This window comes from Jaculus jaculus, chromosome 7 (assembly GCF_020740685.1).
Source record: "Jaculus jaculus isolate mJacJac1 chromosome 7, mJacJac1.mat.Y.cur, whole genome shotgun sequence".
Lineage (NCBI taxonomy): Eukaryota > Metazoa > Chordata > Mammalia > Rodentia > Dipodidae > Jaculus > Jaculus jaculus.
This window is the reverse complement of record NC_059108.1, coordinates 37,440,027-37,460,112: the sequence shown is the minus strand read 5'-3', so window position 1 is coordinate 37,460,112 and position 20,086 is coordinate 37,440,027. Positions and strand designations below refer to the sequence as shown.

The 20,086-nt window shown below is 54.0% G+C and overlaps 3 protein-coding genes across 4 annotated transcripts in view; 1 reads left to right on the top strand and 2 right to left on the bottom strand.

Moving 5' to 3' along the window:
- Ppil6 (peptidylprolyl isomerase like 6) overlaps nt 1-3,759 on the bottom strand; it is a 35,719-nt gene extending 31,960 nt beyond the window's left edge. The window contains exons 1-2 of the mRNA XM_045155547.1: nt 3,722-3,759; nt 3,140-3,569 (exon numbers count right to left, since the gene is read on the bottom strand). Coding sequence (XP_045011482.1) covers nt 3,140-3,569; nt 3,722-3,759 — 468 coding nt within the window. The remainder of the gene's footprint in view (nt 1-3,139; nt 3,570-3,721) is intronic.
- On the top strand, nt 3,421-6,512 carry Smpd2 (sphingomyelin phosphodiesterase 2). Its single transcript, XM_045154142.1, has 10 exons — nt 3,421-3,807; nt 3,942-4,038; nt 4,156-4,232; nt 4,525-4,618; nt 4,733-4,822; nt 5,156-5,238; nt 5,365-5,497; nt 5,581-5,685; nt 5,867-6,020; nt 6,115-6,512. Exons 1-10 carry the CDS (start codon nt 3,758-3,760, stop codon nt 6,486-6,488), a joined length of 1,257 nt encoding a protein of 418 aa, XP_045010077.1. The 5' UTR covers nt 3,421-3,757; the 3' UTR covers nt 6,489-6,512.
- A 109-nt stretch (nt 6,513-6,621) lies between these two features.
- Nucleotides 6,622-18,855, bottom strand: Mical1 (microtubule associated monooxygenase, calponin and LIM domain containing 1). Of its 2 annotated transcripts, XM_045154139.1 has the most exons (25): nt 18,682-18,855; nt 17,091-17,392; nt 16,788-16,995; nt 16,350-16,454; nt 15,701-15,805; nt 15,438-15,593; nt 14,836-14,936; nt 13,813-14,070; nt 13,504-13,619; nt 13,209-13,335; nt 12,943-13,024; nt 11,701-11,848; nt 10,860-11,062; nt 10,685-10,773; nt 10,540-10,581; nt 10,270-10,353; nt 9,981-10,137; nt 9,622-9,698; nt 9,019-9,295; nt 8,805-8,893; nt 8,446-8,559; nt 7,680-7,773; nt 7,335-7,434; nt 7,165-7,238; nt 6,622-6,878 (listed from the first exon to the last, which is right to left on the bottom strand). In XM_045154139.1, the coding sequence occupies exons 2-25, from the start codon at nt 17,346-17,348 to the stop codon at nt 6,730-6,732; spliced, it is 3,213 nt and encodes a 1,070-aa protein (XP_045010074.1). In that variant the 5' UTR covers nt 17,349-17,392; nt 18,682-18,855; the 3' UTR covers nt 6,622-6,729. The 2 variants fall into 2 exon arrangements, with proteins under 2 accessions (XP_045010074.1, XP_045010075.1); XM_045154140.1 differs by lacking the exon at nt 10,270-10,353.
- Between the last annotated feature and the right edge of the window lie 1,231 nt (nt 18,856-20,086).

The window sequence follows — 20,086 nt, the reverse complement described above, 5'->3', positions numbered from 1 at the left end:
CTCTGCAGGATGATTCTATTTCTGACTCAAGGACTATCTGGAATAGGTCCAACAGTTTTCAAATTAAGTACTATCCTACTTTTTATTATTTGCTCTTTTTTTTTTCAAGGTAGGGTTTCACTCTAGCCCAGGATGACCTACAATTCACTATCCTCCCATCTCTGCTACTGGAGTGCTAGGATTAAAGGCATGCACCACCAGTTGTTCTTTTTTTTTTTTTTTTTTTAATAGTTGTCCTGGGCTGGAGAGATGGCTTAGCAGTTAAGACACTTTCCTACAAAGCCAAAGGACCCAGGCTTGATTCCCCAGGACCCATAAAAGCCACATGCACAAGGCGATTCATGCATCTGATGTTTGTTTGCAGTAGCTGGAGGCCCTGGTGTGCCTATTCTTTCTCTCTCTTAAATAAATATTTTTTAAAAAAAAGTTGTCCTGACTTTTTCTGTTCATGTGTATGGTATGCATGTATGCTATGCCTGGTTGTCTTTGTGTGTGGTGGGGGTAAGCTCACTGGTTCAGCTAGTCTAGCAAGCCAGCAAGCCTTAGGATCATTATATATGTGTGTGTGTGTGCATGTGTGTGTGTGTGTGTGTGTAGAGGCTCTGGTGTACCCATTCTCTCTCTCTTTCTCTCTCTTTCTCTCTCTACCTTCCTCTCTCTCTCTCTCTCAAACAAATAAATAAAATAAATTTAAAATAACCATACCAAAAACAAAATACTCCCTCAACCCTCCACACAAATAAAACAACAAATATAGCACTTTTACTGTTTTACTGGACCTTGCCACAGTCAAAGGAAAGGATTTCCATTTTTAAAATATTTTTAAATATTTTATTTTTACTTATTTGACAGAGAGAAAGAGGGTAAAAGAGGGAGAAAAAGACAGAGAGAATGGTTACACCAGGGCTCCAGCCACTGCAAATAAACTCCTGATGCGTGCACCCCCTTGTGTATCTGGCTTACATGGGTCCTGGGGAATCGAACCTGGGTCCTTTGGCTTTGTAGACAAATGCCTTAACTGCTAACCCATCCATCCAGCCCTTTAAAATATTTTTATTTATTTATGAGAGAGAAAATATGGGCACACCCGATTCCTGAGGCTGTAAAGACCTAGGTGTGGTTTCATAGACACATCCATGACTTTGTCCATCCGGCTTTATATTGGTGCTGGGGAATCAAATCTAGACAGTCATGCTTTTCAAATAAATGCCTTTTATCCTCTGAACTTTTTCTCCAGGCCTATGGGACAGGGAGCAGGGATTTCTTAGGGTGAATTCTATTTGACTGCATTTTAAAAATTGTTTCATTTTATCTATTTGATAGAGAGAAAGAGAGAGAGAGAGAATGGGTGCACCAGGGCATCCAGCCACTGCAAACGAATTCCAGATGCATGTCCCCCCCTTGTGCATATGGCTTATGTGGGTCCTGAGGAATCTAACTGGGATCCTTGGCTTTACAGGCAAATACCTTAACTGTTAAGCCATCTCTTCAGCCCTACTTGGCTGCTTTTGTGTGTCCAGTATCCTGCTGGGTAATTTGGGAGACAACAAAATGGTTAGTCTGGGGAGGCTTTAGAGAGACGCTAACCCCCAAAAGGGACAGAACTGTGCTTGTCAACATTTCATACACTACTTCTTCCTGCCTTCAGGTGACAGGCATGTTACAGCATGACTGACCTGGTCAATTGTTTTTTGTTTATTCAAGTGTTTCCCTTTTGTTTTGTTCTATCTGTTTACAAAGACACACGTAGATTCTTCAAAGCACTGTGGGCCTTTTCTTGAGAAATCCGTGAAACATGTAATTCTTTTGGAATGTATTGACTGCTACACAAATTTTAGGAAAAAAGGACCTTCCAGAATGAGCTGTTGGTTTAAAAAAATCAGCTAGGACTGGAAAGATTGCTCAGCGGTTAGGGAACTTGCCTGTAAAGCCTAAGGGCTCAGGTTCAATTCCCCGTTACCCATGTAAACCAGATACACAAGGCAGCCCATGTATTTGGAGTTCATTTGCAGTGGTTGGAGGCCCTGGCATACTTATTTTCTCCCTCTCTCTGCCTCTTTCTATCTCTCTCAAATAAATTTTTAAAAAATCAGCTGGCTATGTAGTAATACTTTCCCCCTTTTCTTTTTCCTGAATTTTATAAATCCGTAATCCAATTAAATATCAATGCGCTGAGGGTTGGAGAGATGGCTTAGCAGTTAAGTGCTTGCCTGTGAAGCCTAAGGACCCCGTTCAAGGCTTGATTCCCTAGGACCCACGTAAGCCAGATACACAAGGTGGTGCATCTGGAGTTCGTTTGCAGTGGCTGGAGTCTCTGGTGCGCCCATTCTCTCTCTCTCTCCCTCCCTCTTTCTCTCTCTGTCTGTCGTCCTCAAATAAATAAATAATCAATGCGCTGATGGAGAGTAGTTCAGTGGTTAAAGGCACTTGCTTGCAAAGCCTAGCCACGGGGGTTAGATTCCCCAGTAACCAAGTAAAGCCAGACGTACTGGGTGGCACATGCATCTGTAGTTCCTTTGTAGTGGCAAGAGGCCCCTGAGCGTCCATTTTTTCTCTGTCTCTCTCTCCTTGCAACTAAATAATAAAAGGCTTAAAAAAAAAAAAAGAATGCTCGGGGATGGAGAGATGGCTTAGCTGTTAAGGCGTTTGCCTGGAAAGCAAAAGGGACCCAGGTTCAATTCCCCAGGACCCACGTAAGCCAGATGCAGAAGGGGGTGCATGCATCTGGAGTTCGTTTGCAGTGGCTGGAGGCCACTACCTCTATCTGCCCCTTTCTCTCTCTCTCAAACAACTAAAATAAAAAAAAGAAAGAAAAAGAAAGAAAGAAAGAAAGAAAGAAAGAAAGAAAGAAAGAAAGAAAGAAAGAAAGAAAGAAAGAAAGAAAGAAAGAAAGAAGGTAAGTATAGGGATGGCAATGACCATTCCCCTTAAGGCCTCCTTGCCCAAGTCAAAGGCCCCTCCCGGCGGACCAGCATTTGTCCCCTACTCGGGGAAGGGGGGTGGCATGGGGTGTTCCGATGAGACAGCCCCGGGGTCCTGGGGTGGAAGCGGTGGTACGGGGCCCGCGGGACGCTCGCCTCACGCGCCCGGGGCAGAGAGCCCAGGAAGTCGGGGCGCCCTCGGTGTCGTCCGCGGTTACCTCCACGATGGTCTTGGCGACCTGGAAGCTGAGGCTTTTGTAAAGACCCACCACCTTCACCTCCAGCCGCGGCGGCTCGGGCTGCCGCTGCCGCTGCCGCTGCGGAGGGCACGGCGTGGGCTTGGTCCAGCAAGGCGGCCGAGCGGCCATGTCGGGGCGGCGGGGACCCGGCAGAGCACAAACACTGCGCGTCGCCGCGGCAACCGCGTGGCCCCGCCCACGGCGCCCGCAGGGGGCGGGGCGTCGGGGGCGGAGCCTCTCGTGCACGGGGCGCCTGTTGCTGGGGAAGCCGGGCTTCAGGGGCCAGCCGAGGGGACCGCGGGCCGGAAGCAGCCGCGGGGCCCAGGATCCCGGAGCCCCCCCCACCCGGACACCCTCTGGGGACCCCTCCTCTCTTCCCCCAGGGCCCTCGCGCGCCGCCCTCGCCGACCTGCACACGCCGGGATTTCGTAACCTAGCTCCTTTCCGGGTTGGCGGACTGCTTCATCTGGGTCAGCCGGCCTGTTGTCCCGGTAACGCGGGAGTCATCCCGGACCTGAGCCGCGTGGGACAGGGGAGCGCCCCGGGGTCAAGGTCAGCCACCTGTGCGCGCCCTCTCCCCCTCGGAGCACCTCGGCCATGAAGCCCAACTTCTGCCTGCGTCTGCGGGTCTTCAACCTCAACTGCTGGTGAGTGCGCCCGTCGCCATCCCGTCCCCACCGCGCAGCCCGAGGAAGGAAGCAGGCCTTCCTCAGCCGGGTCTCGACCCCATCCTGCCCCCAGCGATCTCATCTGGGGGTGCTGGGGTCCTTCTCTCTCTTAGGGACATCCCCTATGTGAGCAAGCATCGGGCCGACCGCGTGAAGCGCCTGGGAGACTTTCTGAACGTGGAGAGCTTTGACCTGGCCCTACTGGAGGAGGTGAGGTCGGGCTGCCTTCGATCCCAGGCTGGGAGGGGAGAGGAGGGCAGCAGGGGCCGCAGGAGTCGCCTGCCCTGCGGAGGAAGGCCTAGCAAGCATCTCTCACCCTTCCGTCAGGTGTGGAGTGAGCAGGATTTTCAGTACCTGAGACAGAAGCTATCGCTCACCTATCCAGCTGCCCACTACTTCAGAAGGTGAGACGTCTCTGAACCAGTTCGGAAACCTGGAAGCTCTTGGCTGCACGCTCCCCACTTTTTTTTTTTTTTTTTTTTTTGTCCTTGGGTGTGGGAACAGGGGAGGGGGTGCCTGAAAGATCCCAGCTCTTCTGCCCGTTCCAGTCTTGTGATGAGCTTTGTTCTGGGGCTGATCTCAGCAATCAAGAAAAAAGATGCTGATGAAAGCTGGGAGACAAGAGGTGGGGAGGGGAAGAGGGCTGGGTATTCCCCTCCCTGCCTTTCTGGTTATTAAGCAGGGCTTGGCTTTCAGCGGAATCATTGGCAGTGGCCTGTGTGTCTTCTCCAAGCACCCGTTCCAAGAAATTATCCAGCATGTCTACACCCTGAATGGCTACCCCTATATGGTAAGCCTCCCTCCTCTTCAGTTTACACAGGTGGAGAAGCCAGCCCTCCTAGGGCCCCAGGGGCTGGGCAGGAGGGTAGCAGTCCTCTGAGTTCCTGTTTCCTCCTGCCCACAGATACATCATGGCGACTGGTTCTGTGGGAAGGCTGTGGGGCTGCTGGTGCTCCATCTAAGTGGACTGGTGCTCAATGTCTACGTGACCCATGTGAGTGGAGCCAGCTGAGCTTAGGTGCTGGGACAGGCAGTCCAGTCCTGAGGTGGAGAAGGGCCTTCTTTAACTATGCTCTATCCTGGGGTGAGGTGTGTAAGGTCAAAAGGTGGCAGTGGGCAAGGTTCACCCATTCTGTGCCAAACACCATGCCAAGTGACAGATACAGTCCTGTCTTATACAACCCTTGGAGCCCTTCATCTTGCCTGCTAGCTCATCTTTCTCACTATTCTGTGCCAAACACCATGCCAAGTGACAGATGCAGTCGTGTCTTATACAACCGTTGGAGCCCTTCATCTTACCTGCTGTCTCATCATCTATCTCACTTAGCTCCATGCTGAGTACAGTCGACAGAAGGACATCTACCTAGCACACCGAGTGGCCCAAGCTTGGGAACTGGCCCAATTCATCCAGTGTGTGAGCCTGGGCTTGGTAGGGGAAGTGGAATGGGACCCAAGGGCTGAAGGGCGGCCAGGGTTCCACTTAGAGGGCAGAGGTGGGAAGGGAAGAAGTCCTTCCTCACCACATGGCTTCCCCAGCCATACATCCAAGACTGCGGATGTGGTTTTGTTGTGTGGGGACCTCAACATGCATCCTAAAGACCTGGGCTGCTGCCTGCTGAAGGAGTGGACAGGGCTACGTGATGCGTACCTTGAGACCCAGGACTTCAAGGTGAGACTCGTTGTTTCCTACTTACTCCCCCATATCTCTCCATTTCCATACCCCTGAGCATCCTAGCCACCTGTTCCCCTTAGGGCTCTGAAGATGGCTGTACCATGGTGCCCATGAACTGCTACGTCAGCCAACAGGACCTAGGACCATTTCCCCTGGGCATCCGCATTGACTATGTGCTTTATAAGGTCCGACTCCTCCCCCACATGCCTTTCCCCACTTGCTTTTCCTCTGTCACCTGCCTATGCTGCTCTTTTGTTTAGCTTAACCAGGCTTGGGCCACTGAGGGCTGAAGAATGGGATGCTGGGAGCTGGTTTCTAAGAGGATGTCCTCTGAGATAAGCTTCTTTCTGCCCTGGCTTTTCCTAGGCAGTTTCTGGGTTCTGCATCAACTGTAAGACTCTCAGAACCACTACAGGCCATGACCCCCACAATGGCACACCCCTCTCTGATCATGAAGCCCTCATGGCTACTTTATATGTGAGGCACAGCCCGCCCCAGCAAGACCCCAGCCCTGTCCAGGGTGAGTCAACCCTCCCTTTCCTTTGCCCCGCTCCACCTTGGGGCACCCCCTCCACACTGACCCTCTCCTTCCCCACTATCTTGCTTCATTCTAGGACCACCAGAAAGGTCATCATTGATCAACGTGCTAAGGGAGGCCTGGACGGAGCTGGGGTTAGGCATAGCTCAAGCTCGCTGGTGGGCTACGCTTGCTGGCTATGTGATTGGCCTAGGGCTGATCTTCCTGGCCTTGCTGTGCATCCTGGCAGCAGGAGAAGGGGCCAGAGAAATGGCTGTAATGCTCTGGACACCCAACGTAGGACTGGTCCTGGGGGCAGGTGCAGTCTATCTGTTCCACATGCAGGAGGCCAAAGGCTTATGTCGGGCCCAGTCCGAGCTGCAGCATGTGCTGGGAAGAGCAAGAGAGACTCAGGACCTCTGCTCAGAGCCTCAGCTAGCCCCACTCCTGGCAGCAGGAGGGCAGAGCTGAAGAATAATAAAATGTGACACTCTAGTGGCTCTGCCTTTTTCTTTGGTGAGGCAGTGATGACGTGATTGACAGCGTGAACCTTAGAACTTCTGCCCTCCCCGCACATCCCCATCTCCCATTAGCATTAACTCTGTTTGTGGCAGAAATATTTTTACTATAAACAGTAAGGGCTCCTTTTAGGCTGTCCAGATGAGCAAGGGGGGTGTCTTTCTTATAGGGCATGCAGGCCCACAGCTGTCTTCTAGCCCTGTGCCCCCAGCCCTGAGGCCAGCTCACTGAGCCTGCGCTCCTCCTGGAAGCGGATGAGGGCATCCCGCTGGTTCACCACGTCCAGCAGCTTCTTCAGAACCTGGTCCTCAGCCTGCTGGTCAGCAGCTGTCTTCAGGGTTTCTGAAGGGAGAAAAGTGAGGCAGGAGAGGGTCAGACTATCTCCAGTCTGGGTGGTTTCTCCAACCCAGGCTTTGCTGCCTTGCCTGCACACTTAGGTTGACTCACACTGGTGTTCAGCAGTAATGTACATTTTGAGGGAAACATTACACAAAAGGTCAACCGTACAGGTCAGATTGAAAGAGGGATGGAGGTTTGGAAGCTCCACCCTCTGGCTTCCTCCAGAATTGTCTCAGCAGCACAAGGGACTAGAGGACTATATTGCTTGGACATGAGACAGCTCACAGACCTTCCCGGTTTATGTAGCCTCGCAACTCCTGGTCCAGCTGCCACTGCTTCTCCTCCAGGTTGAGCTCCTGCACCCTGTGGAGGGGAGGGCGTGCAGAGGCACAGGATTGCAGGGGGCCCTTGGGGCTAGGGCCTGGCCCACTTAGTCCTGCCACCTTGCCCATGCCTTACGTGATCATGAGCTCAGCCTCCTCAGCCACGAGGCTGTTTTTCTTCTGGACAAGATGCAGCAGCTGTTCTATCCAGAGTTTCTTTTCCTGCTCTGGAGAGCCTGATAAGGAAGAGGGAAGGGAGTGGTCAGTCATGAGGCCATCATTACAGGATCAGAGCTGGGGGCGGGAGGGCAAAAGAATCCAGGAAAAAGTGTGTTGTGGGTGAGAGCTGGAGCCGTGTGGCATGGCAGTCAGGTGTGTTCGGGCCAGAACTTGCTATGGTGAGATATTGCTGGGGGCTGAGCATGGACAGTACTAGAAGCCAGAGGGGTGTGCCAGCTCTCCCTTCCCCATGTTCACTCACTACTCTGGCTCCTCAAGGCCAGCTCCAGCTTGGTGCCCTCAGCCTCCAGCTCCCGTAGAGCGGCTTCAATTTCATTTAGTCGTCGCTGGATGGCCTGCAGAAGGGAAGACAAGAAGGCTCTGGAGTGCTCAAGACCTGAGCGCTGGAGAGGCTCTGACCTCAGCCCATCACAACTCCGAACTCTGATCTCAGCCTGACCTCAGACCCCATCACAGCTCCGAACTCTGATCTCAACCTGACCTCAGCCCATCACAACTCCGAACTCTGATCTCAGCCTTACCTCAGCCCAACACAACTCCAAACTCTGATCTCAACCTGACCTCAGCCCATCACAGCTCTGAACTCTGATCTCAGCCTTACCTCAGACCCCATTACAACTCCTAACTCTGATCTCAGCCTGACCTCAGCCCATCACAACTCCAAACTTTCATCTCAGCCTTACCTCAGCCCATCACAACCCTGAACTCTGATCTCAGCCTTACCTCAGCCCATCACAACTCCGAACTCTGATCTCAGCCTGACCTCAGACCCCATCACAGCTCCGAACTCTGATCTCAGCCTGACCTCAGCCCATCACAGCTCTGAACTCTGATCTCAGCCTTACCTCAGACCCCATCACAACTCCGAACTCTGATCTCAACCTGACCTCAGCCCATCACAACCCCGAACTCTGATCTCAGCCTGACCTCTGAGCCCATCACAGCCCCGAACTCTCATCTCAGCCTGACCTCAGCCCATCACAGCTCCAGCCACACCTGGGTCTCACCTGGGCCTTGCAGAACCTCTTCATCTCCTCCTCTTTTGCATGGCGCATCAGGGTACGGCACCATGTTGGGTACTTGGTCATGGTGCCTGAGTTCTTGGACAGAGTCAGCAGGGTCTATGGAGGATTGGGCCAGTCAGCCATAGGATCTGGCCCTGTGGTGAGCAGGAGTGGGGGAACTGGAGGGGCAGAAAAGATGGACTGGAAATGGGTCAATTCTGGTAGATGAAATGCAGGCTTTAGGGAAGTAGGATTAGGTAACAAGGCATTCCAAGAGAAGGGCTGCCATAGTGGAGGTGGAGAGTGTATGGCAGATGCCTCCTGGCTTGGGCAGACTAGGTAGCCAAGCTCCTGCTACTCACTTGCTCTAAGTCTGACTCCAAAGGTACCTCTTCCTCTTCCTCCTCACTGGAGGAAGGACTCTCTTCCCCCTGCTCCATGGCCTTGGGAACTGAGTAGATGAGAGAGAAATGGCTTGAGAGTCCATGATCTCTTTTTCTATTCCTAGAATCCTCTTGCAAAAATCCCAGTAGCCACACCCCCACTTTTGAGGGCATTTGTGGGAAGAACGATTACCTTGTGGTCCCTGGGCTGGCATACCCCAACCCACAAAACTTCCCTCCAAGGCCTGGAGGGCCAAGGCAGAGCAGCTGCGTGGGGGCTTGGGTGGAGCGTTCACGTCCACGTCAGGGGTAATGGCCAGGGAGGACAACCGCAGGCGTTCTGGGCTGGAGAGGCGGATCAGCCGCCGGGCTGGCTGGCTGGGGCTTGGGGCAGGGCTGGCTGCTTCAGGCAGAGCTGTGGGAGTTGAGGGATCTGGTGGCATGCTACTGTCACCTGGTATAGGAATCTCCTGGAAAAGCCACCATGTGTTCTGGTCAGGCACCTGTTCATTGTTGTCCAGGTTACCCATACTGGGCCAAAATGGGCCCTGGCACTCATTCACTTAATCCCATTTAGTGGACATTGTCAGGCAGTGCTTTGGATACTGGAGTACAGCTGTAAGTAGAGGACAAGCATCTTTCTTTTGTGGAGCCTAGTACTGGGAGAACAGCATCCATTCCTTCTAGCCAAGTGTACTTGCTGAGGTCCAGCTGGGGAGGTCCCTTTACACACACACACACACACACACACACACACACACACACACACACGGCTTTTTTTTTTTTTTTTTTTTACCGAGCTATCAGGGCTTCCATCATTGCTATCTTCTTCATGGACTTGCTGGGGCAGATGTTGGAGGCAGTAGAAATGTCCTGGGAAGAATGGGATGCAGGGGGCAGAGAGATGGGTCAGGCTAATGTCCAGACACTCAGAATCTACCAGGGAATGTCGAAGTGACAAAACAGTGGGATTGCTGGTGAAGCCTCCTAATTCCTTAGAGCCCCATATCTGGAGCTTTGGAGGAACAGAGAAAGGACCTTCAAATCTGTTTCCACATCATGTCCAGCATCCCTCTTCCTCACCACTGGCAAATTCCTCAGCCCCCAGCAAGGGCCAGGCCCAAAGTTCCTGCAGCATCTCTCATGCTCACTCACCATCTCCTGGGTGTTGCCCATAGCCACCTGGCCACAATGTGGCCTCACAGGTATGGCAGCGAAAGCAGCTCCGGTGGAAGAAGTGGCCATCCACACAAAAGCGTTCCAGGATGTAGAGGTGTTCCCCACAAAGTGTACACACATCCTCTGTACCAACCTGCATGAAGCCCAGGATTCCGGGTCACTGGAGCCAATGCCTTCCCAGCTGCCAAGTTCTTCCCTTCCCCTGTAAACCCTCCTTCTCTGCCCTCTCCAGGGCCCTGCCTGCAAATGGGGTCCTGGCTCTCACCTCCTGGTGTTGGGGTGGGGGTGTCAGGGGTACATTGGGCTCAGGAACAGATGGCTGCTCAGTACTTGGGGTCTCAGCCTCTACCTGAGAAGGTAAGTGCTCAGGCAGTGTCATCAGGGGAGCAGATATGTGCAAATGAACAGAAAGGGCTGGAAGGGAAGGGAGTGAGAATAGGCAGGGAGGCAGGATGGCTGCTGCAGGACTTGAGGTGGAAGGTGAGGCAGAGGAACAGTACTGCGGAAGGACCATCCCATCCCTGCCTGCACTTACCTGCAAGCGAAGCTTCTTGGTACCGGAATCCTCCCCGTTTTCCTGCAATAAGTTCTATAGCTGTGACCATGAGGGTGAGTCCAGTCCTCCCTTTCCCCCACTGGGAAGGTCCTCCCCAGCAACTCGGCCCAACCCCCGCTCAGACCTTGGTCCGGGTCCGCTGCAGGGTTCTCTGGAGTTTGCCAAGGAATAGAACTGCGCTGGAGGTCCCGGTAGAGAGCTGGCTAGTGGGGCCTGGAGGCAGAGTCCAAATTTGACATCTGGGTGGCATCAGGAACCCCACTCCCACCCTCCTGTCCTACCCGCTCATGCCCACATACCTTCCAGGTCACCTGGGCTGTTGGGCATGCTCTTGAAGGCACTGTGGAAGTGGCTGAGGTAGGCGATAAGGCCCAGTGGGTCACTGCCTGCCACCACTGCCTGTGCAGACAACACTGGTGTAATGCCCAGCTCATGCTCTGCCACCTTCAAGGCCCAAGCAGTGGTTTCCAGAGCTCCCAAACCCTGAAGCTCTGAAGGTTCCCTGTGGGATGTCAGAAGAGAGGATGATGGGAGACAAGAACCTGGTGGAGTTAAGGCAGGGAGGATGCAGGAGACAGAAGATGGGGACAGCAAAGGGAGGGGAGAGCAGAAAGGATGGTTTGCTGACTCTGCCACCACTTCTCTCTCTCTCTCTGGATTTATTTATATTTATTCATTTATTTTTGAGACGGTGTTGCTATGTAGCCCTGGCTGGCCTAGTTCCAGATCAGAGTGGCCTTAAACTTGTGGTGATCCTCCTGCCTCTGCTGCAATTAGAGGCATGTACCATCATACCTGACAACCCCTACCCCCCCCAACACACACTTTTATGGGGGAGCGGGAAGTGTTAGGGATTGGACCCAGGACTTCACCTATGCTAGGAAGTGTTCCACCACTAAGCAACATCCTGTCTGACATTTCTGACCTCTGTTGAATGCATTTGATTATGTCAAGACTCTGTCAGTTTGGCAGGCAGAGCCCAGCTGTTATACCACTTCTGGGGACAGGAAGAAGGTGGAGCTGGGACTCACTGTGTGTGCCACCTCCTACATAGCATCTCTTTACCATGCAGTAGAGGGGAGGAGTGGGGTATGAGAGAGAGGTGAAATCTGATAAGTCTCCGGTGCCAACCCAACTCACAGCAAGCCAGGCCGCAGGTGGTGCACCAGGGCACACAGTGCTAGCCCATCAGCCCAGGAGGAAGACAGGTCAGTGACATGGACTCCAGGATACCCAGCCGTCTGTTCCTGGCACCAGCGCAGGAGCTCCTCTTGTGTGCCCACTGACCCTGGGAGGAAAGACTGTGCTGTGCCCAAGGCCCCTCTGCCTCATACCTGGCACATGGTTTCACTGTCACATGTGGGCATCTTTATGGGAACTGGAGTGCAGTCTTATGCTCACAGCCAATAACACATCATTTATATAAACTCATTTAAATGTCCCTTCTTTTTCATTTTTATTTATTCACTTATTTGACAGAGAAAGGGGGAGAGAGAATGGGCATGCCAGAGCCTCTAGCCACTGCAAATGAACTACAGATGCATGTGCCCCCTTGTGCAGCTGGCTAACGTGGGTTCTGAGGAATTGAACCTGGGTCCTTTGGCTTTGCAGGCAAACGCCTTAACTGCTAAGCCATTCCTCCAGCCCTAAAAGTCCCTTCTTGATGGGCTGGAGAGATGGCTTAATGGTTAAGGTGTTTGCTTACAAAGCCAAAGGATCCCATTTGACTCTCTAAGACCCACATAAGCCAGATGCACAAGGGGGCATATGTATCTGGAGTTCGTCTGCAGTGGCTGAAGGCCCTGGCGCATGGCGTGCTCTCTCTCTCTCTCTCTCTCTCTCTCTCTGCCTCTTTCGATCTCTCAAATACATAGATTTTATATATATATCTCTTCTTGAGCTGGCCATGGTGGCACACACCTTTAATCCTAGCACTCAGGAGGCAGAGGTAGGAGGATCACAGTGAGTTTGAAGCCACCCTGAGACATAGTGAATTCCAGGTCAGCCTGGACTAGAGGGGGACCCCACCTCAAAAAGAAGAAAGAAAGAAGGAAGAAAAAAAAATCCCCTCTTGGCATGAAATTGGACCATGATTAAAAGAGCAAGCACTATAGACACACAGAGGTCAGAGAGATATATGGCAGAGCAGGCTAGGGAGGCTGACGACAAAGGCAGTTTGTGGTTTGCACAGCTGGCTGAGACAGCTCAGCTGTCCTTCACCTGGTGCCAGTGGTGGGCCAGTCCTGAGCTACTTCCACGCAGTTGGCACCCAGCTGCTACTCAGGCTGAAACCGCCCCCCTCCCCAGAGGCGCCACCAAACCACCCCACCAGTGCAGCCTGCTGACTGGGCCTCACTGGCTGATGGAGGAGGGGCTGCTTACCAGTGGCCGTTTTCCCTGCGTCTGTCTTGTCACTCTTTCTCTGTACAGGCTCCTTGGCCACTACGTCATACAGGTCTTGTACCTAAGACAGCTCCTCTCATTCTCAAGTCAGCTGACCACCCAGCCCCGGGGATCCATGGGGAGACAATCTGTGGTGGGACTGACACCCCCCCCCATCCCACCCCAGGCAGTGGATGAGTTGGGAAGAGCCGGCTTAGGGGAAGGAGGCTGACTTAAGAAGCTCAGTGGAGGTGCGGGAGTCTGACCTGATTGGGGGTCACAGCTCGGAGGTTCAGGTTGGGGTAGCGGGTGGCTGGGTCCAGCCCATATTGGGCTATGTTGCGATGCATGTTCTCCGGGGAGGTTTGTGAAAGAAGCTGGTATAGGCTTTCTCTGAGGTGGTGATGGGGGTAGGGGCAGCAAAAGGAGGGTACCTGTCAACACCTCAACCCTCAAGAACTGCCTAGCTCTCCATCCACTCCCCCAGAACTCCCTTCCCTCTTCCTGACCCTTGTCCTAAATCCTGCCCCATCTGAACTAGGTCCCCAACCCAGGCCTTACCGTTCAGCCAATACCTCTAAGGGCTCCACGCCTTCTGCCCACCGCTTCACCATCCAGGCTGCATCGAAGGCTGCCAAGAAGCCCCGGGCCACCCCAGTGCCCAGGGGCCAGAAGGGCTACACAGAGGACCAGGAAACAGGCTTGTGAGTGTCCCAAGTCCAGTTATCTCCAGGGCTGTTGCACAGCTGAGGGTCCCTTCATACCAGACAGTTTTCACCTCTACCAAGCAGAGCTTGAATACCCACCCCTCCCCCACCGCATATGCTTCCTCCCCAACCATGGGACCAATGTGCTTCCTGAAGCGCTCACCTCCACCAGACAGTCCCCCACCAGTCCCAGCAGTAAGCGGGCACCATGCTTTTCTTGCACACGGGCAGAGCTCTCTGCCCGCATCATGCTGGTGAAGTCAAAAGCAGCCACGTCAGGCCGCCCACGCGCATCCTGAGCGAATTCTAGCTTCCCGAGCTTGCCATGTGTGGCGAAGTCAGCGGCGGCCCTGGCAAAGCGCTGCAGAGCCTCAGGCACCACATTGGCACTGCCCAGCAGCCGATCAGTGTCCGGCCAGTCCTGTATGGTCAAACAGATCAGAACCTTTGAGGCCTTTGATAGCACGGTCAGTGGGGCCAATCCAATCCCCTTGGGTGTACAAGAGGCACATGCTGAGGCTCAGAGAAAGGAAGGGGCTGTTCAGCTCCTAGAGCAGTTGCAAGCTGTGCCTGCCTCCCACACTCAAGCCCTCCCTCAGCACTTCCTCAGCTCCTGCAGAGGCCACACTGTGCTCTACCATGAAGTCCAACAGCACTGCTCTCAGACCTGAGCTTGTCACAGCCTCAGTTGGGCCAGCACTTAGAGACAAATACACTGGAGTCACTCAGCTGGTTCACCCATTCAGGGAAGACACGCTGGGTGCTCACTGCACATTGACTGCTGCTCTAGCACTGGACGTAGCAGTAAGCAGGAGGCAAAGAGAAACCCTGCCTGCCCTCCTAGAGCTCACAGAGAGTACTGTGACTAGGAGAAGGTTTTAGCCAGAATATGAATCCTGCTGCCATGTAAACACAGGGCACATCAGGCCCTGTCAAGCAGGGTGTGGTGGTGGACTCCTTTAGTCCCAGCACTTAGAGGATGAGGTAGGAGGATTACTATTAATTTGAGGCCAGCCTGGGCTATGGAACAAGTTCTAGGTCAACCTGGGATAGTGTGAGACCCTGCCTCAAAGAAACACCCCCACCACCACCAAAAACAAAGTTTGTCAATGCCAGGGCAGAAACAGCCACACACAGGAACCAGCACTGTCCAGGCCACCTCTTCCTGCCTGAGCCCAGGTCTCACCTGGCGCAGGACCCCCAGCCGCAGCAGACACTGCTTCTTGGCTGTCATCACAAAGTAGTGGGTATCATCCTTGTAGTACACTATGTTCTCCAAATCAATGCCTGAAGGGACAGTATAGGGACAGGAGATGAATGTTACCTCGGAGATTGCTGACCTCTGAGTGTTGGAAACATAGCCTTGTGCACTGAGTGTTCCATGCACAGAGCCCCAGGAGTCCCGGCGGCACAAAGGACTGTTTGCCCTGGCATGGCTTGGGACAAAGGTGGAGTGGCAGCTGGGAAGCCTGTACCACACAGTCACCTAGCAGTGCAAAGCCAAAGTAAACACAGGGCATCCTCATGAATTCCACTTCCGTTTTCATTCACATCACCTTTATACCTCAGCCAAAGGAACACAAAGCAAAACATACCCAGGCATTTCATAAAAAAGTTCCAGTGGGGCTGTGACTGCTTAGTCCCTGGGGGCAGTTCTTTCCTTTTTGCTGCCAGGGCCACAAAGGTGGACAAGTGTGGGGTTCCTTGGATTAAGCACAGGTCTGGGAGGGAGAGGTGGGAACCAACCCACAGCCAGGCGAGGGAAGGGGAGCCAGCATGGAGCCAGACCTGTGGCTTTGAGCAGGCTTTGGAAGAATTTCTGGTTATAGATCCGGGCCACACCGCTGATCTCGGGCACCTGAGTCTCCTCCACCGTGCGCCCATTCACAAAGTTGGCTGTGATGCCAATGGCCAGTTTGCCACGCATCTCTCGAATGGTGAAGCCTAGTGGCGAGGAGAGGTGGATATGGCAGGGAAACTACAAATGACATTTCTAGAAAGGACCAAAGGCATAAAAGATGCTGGCTCTTTTGAGGGAAGGGGCTACTCACCTTCGGGAACGAATTTACCCCCAGCAGCAGAGATGAGAACATCAAATTCATAGTTGGCCAGTTGGGCTGGGGGATTGGGCTGGAGCTGGGCACGCCATCCACTTCCTGGGATAGGGGATATGAGAGGCACAGAGGTATGGAAGTCAGAGGAGTCCTATGCTGCCAGGTCAAGCCATAGAAACAGTTGAAATAAACGTGTAAAGGATTCTACAGTTCAGAAAGCAGTGACCCAGCCTGGTGTGGTGGTGCATGCCTGTAACCCAAGAACTCAAGTGGCAGAAGTAGGAGGATCACCTTGAGTACAAGGCCAGCCTGAGACTACATAGTGAATTCCAGCTCAGCCTGGGCTAGAGTGAGACCCTATCTGAAAAGAAACAAAAACTGGGTTGGGGAGGTGGCTCAGCAGTTAAGGAGCTTGCTGACGACATGGGTTTGATTCCCCAGTACCCACGTGGAACCAGATGCACAAAGTGGCGCATGCATCTGGAAGCCATTTGCACTAGCTAGATACCCTGGCACACCCACCCATTTCCTCCCTCTCACCCCGCACCTCTGTCTTGCTCTCACTATTTGCAAATAAATTCCATCTTCTGGTCAAGACCTCCTTGGTGGATGGGTACTTCCCAGGAGCACCGAAGTACCTACTTACCTTTTCTGGGAGGGGGCTGGAGGCCAGTGAAGGTGACACCCCAGTGAATTTCCACCCCTAACAATAATGCCACCTTCAGTAGAAGCAACTGCAGCTGCCGGATACCTGGAGGGAAAGGACATTAGGAAAAAGGACCAGGGCCGCCAAGCCTCCCTTAGCTCAGGTGTGTGTTGGGCTAGAGCTGGAGAAGGTCTTAGCACTGTCTGTGGCTGAACCACTATGAACATACTTTGCCATCTGATCCTAGAAGCTAAGCAGCAAAGGGCTGGTCCGTCCGTGGATGGGAGATGTCCAACTGCCCAATTTTTAGATGACCAAGGGACTTGGATCTTTAAGGTCACCTGGCTGAAGTGAATCCTGTCTGGCCCCACAGCCTCCCACTGGCCTGGCCCTTGGACTATGCATGCCTACCCCTGTGGGATACTATGCGGTTCTTACTGATGTGGTCCAGCGTGCCAGTACAGAAGCGCCCGTAGAACTTCTTGGCTCCAAGGGCCCGCAGGTCATGGATGGTGAAGGGCCAGAGGTGGAGCACATTGTGGCGAGAGAACTTGGTGCGTTTTTCTACCAGCACCACTCGAGCCCCTAGCAGTGCGAGCTCCACAGCCGCGCGAAGTCCACAAGGTCCAGCGCCCACCACCAGGCACTGCAAACACAGGGCAAGTCAAGCGTGGGATCTTGTTTTTCTCTTCGGATTCCCCCACTGCGCACACCCTTCCCAAAGCCCATGTCTCCATCCACCTTGGTGTTGGCACAGGCTTGGCCTTGCTGGTAGACAGGATGGCTTGCTCGCTTTTCCAACTTGGCCCACAGCGACTTGGCGCTCCAGTAGTTGAGCTGAGCCTTGATCTTGTGGTACTGGGACAAGCCCCCACCAGGCTCCACATCCAGAGCCCCACAGAGACCCTGGAAGCTACTTAGCACATCCTGGCAAAGCTGGGCCTGCAGGAAGCTCTCGAAGTGGGCGTGCGCTGGGTTGGTGGAAGTGGGTGACGCCATGGAACCCCTCCTGGGGAGAGGAGGGGCTGGGAAGAGTCTAGTGGCTGTAGTAGAGTAAGAAGAGGAGCGAAGGTTGAGAAGGGAGAGAAAAGAAAGGGGGAGGAGCCAGCAGGCTGGTGTCCCAAGGGAGTTCAGGGACGTCCTCTGATTGGCTGAGCTCCTGAGCACAGCCCCCTCCCCTGCGAGGTCCTGTCCTACAGTCTAAGGCTATCTCTTATCTAGTGAAATTAGGCACTGAACAGCCCGGGGCAGAGAGGGCACAGGGGAGCCATGCAGAGTATCTGGGGCACCGAGGGTCGGTGGGGGGCAGGAAGGCCCTGAAAGTAGGACTTGGGGGAAGTTTCGCAGCCAGCTGCCTGGAGGAAGAGAAACCTGCACGCAGCATGCCATCGAATACCGCGACCGCAGCGGCCTGCCTGGCAAACACCTCGCTCACTCAAGGCCGCGGCGCCGGGCTGGGTGTGGGAGCCCAGAGCAAAGTTTCCCCCGCACGTGCTTGCCTCCTGACGCAGAGGGCAACAGTGTACGTAGGCTCCACTGCCCACCGCCACAACCACCTCCACGGACAGAACCGTGGGAGGATGTTGCGACTATGCGTCTATGTGACCGAGTCCTCCTGATTCACTGTGGTCACAGCACTTCCCCTGTGATCTTGTCTTGCCCAAGGGGAGGAGCCGACAAGCTGCGGTGGGGGTCGCCCCTCCCAGGTTCTTTCCACCCCCAAAAGACTCCCAAGGTCCAGTCCCTCCCACCCCCAATGCTGGCGCAGCTCTCCCAGGAATCTTCCCAGACAAGGCTTCCCTTTGTCCCCCGCCCTCCCCTCTCTCTCCTTCGCTCCAACCTATTGCAGCTTGAGGGCTGCTGGAGGAGCTGGCTCACCCTGGGGCTGGGGCTGGGTTCCCCACGGGGGGAGGGGGAGTTAGGGAGGGTCCGTGCAGCGGGGGTTGGGGAGCAGGTCCTTGGGGGCGCTGAGCCCTAACCTACAGCTGCCTTCCCCCGCCCGCAATTTCTGGCCGGCCTCGCCAATGCAGGACAAGGACCCAAAGGACAAAAGTCCCGCTTGGGGTATGAGTTGCAGGATGGCAGATAAAGTCCTCGGGAGAAAGGGAAGGGGCGAGGGACCCGGGACAAATGAAGTGGCAGAAGTGGAACGATCAGAAGGAAGGAGGGCTGACCCTCAGGCAGCGGGGCAGGGGTCCCCTCCCAGCACTGAGCCTGGAGGGCAGGGGGACCCCGCCGGAGCGGCCAGGCTCGCTTCCCCGGAAGCACTCCCACCCCATCCCCAACCCGCCCAAGCTGCAGGGCGCACAGCTGGCGCAGCTGGACGATTTACCGTTCGGGGCCGGAAGCGGGAGGGTGTCCCGGAGTCGGGGCGGAGGAAGGAAAGGGTGCCGGGGAAAGCCGGAGATGCCGGGAGGGACCGGGCTTCGGTGGGAGCGAGGCGTCCAGCGGAGTCAAGCCGCTCCTTATTAGCATCTCATTAGCCCGGGGTCCCCCCGCCCGCCCGGGACAGCCCCGGCCCCGACCCGCCCACGCCCGCAGGGAGGGGCCCGAGGGCGTGGCTCCGCAAATATCGGGCCGCCGCCGGGGAGCTCGAGGCCCCGGAGCGGGAGGGATCCGGGAGAACGGTGTCCCCGAGAACAGCCGAAGGGAGCCCCGGTGGTGCCCAGCCTCCTGGGCCGCATCCGAGCACCGCCGAGCGGGCGCCGGGCGACGCGAGAGGTCCTCGGAGGGTGGCTCCGGACGGAGTTTGCGCTCCCTTCACCTCGCCCACCAGGAAATGCACATCCTGGGGTGCCAAAGTGGAGCCAGTTATGGGGTCCGCTACCCTGAGACCCGTCTGTTTGCTCCTAGACTCAGGAAAAAAAAAAACAAACCCGGGTATGCATCATCCCATAGAGCACAAAGAACAAGGGGGTGTTCTGTGGGTGTTAGACCTTGACTAAGAAAGGAAGATGGAATCCCAGCACTTGGGAGGCAGAGGTAGGATGGTCGCCATGAGTTCGAAGCCACCCTGAGACTACCTAGTGAATTCCAAGTCAGCCTGAGGTAGAGCGGGACACTACCTCAAAATAAAATAAAATAAAATAAAATAAAATAAAATAAAATAAAATAAACAAATAAACGAGAGAAAGAAAGGAGGGAGGGATATGTGAGAGAGAGGTTGGACTGCCAAGATTCAAGGTCTAGAGTGAAGATTTAGGAAACTGACATTGTGGAGACCCTGGCGATCTAATTCTTCATGGTTCCTACAAGATAATAACACCCAACTTGGGGGGACTTGTCCAGAACCATCTAGCTAGTTAATATCAGTAAAGCATCAATTCTCATTTATTAAGGTCATACATACTCTAGGGGCTGGAGAGAAGGTTCAGTAGTTAAAGGCACTTGCTTGTAGGTTCTATTCTCCAGAACCCACAAAAGGTACAAAGTGGCACATGCGCCTGGAGTGCTTTTGCAGTAAGTAGCAGAAGGCCCATAAACACAACTATATATATTGGTTTTTCAAGGTAGGGTCTCATTCTAGCACAGGCTGACCTGGAATTCACTGTGTAGTTCCTGAATGCTGGGATTAAAGGCATGTGCCACCACACCCGGTTCAAACAAAATATTTTTTAAAAGAATGAAAATTTAAGTCACACTCTGAATCTCAGTGTTCACAACACTCCTACTTTACTGAAACGGACACTGCAGGCCACAGAGGCCCCCTGACCTGTACAGGTTTCACACAGTGAGTG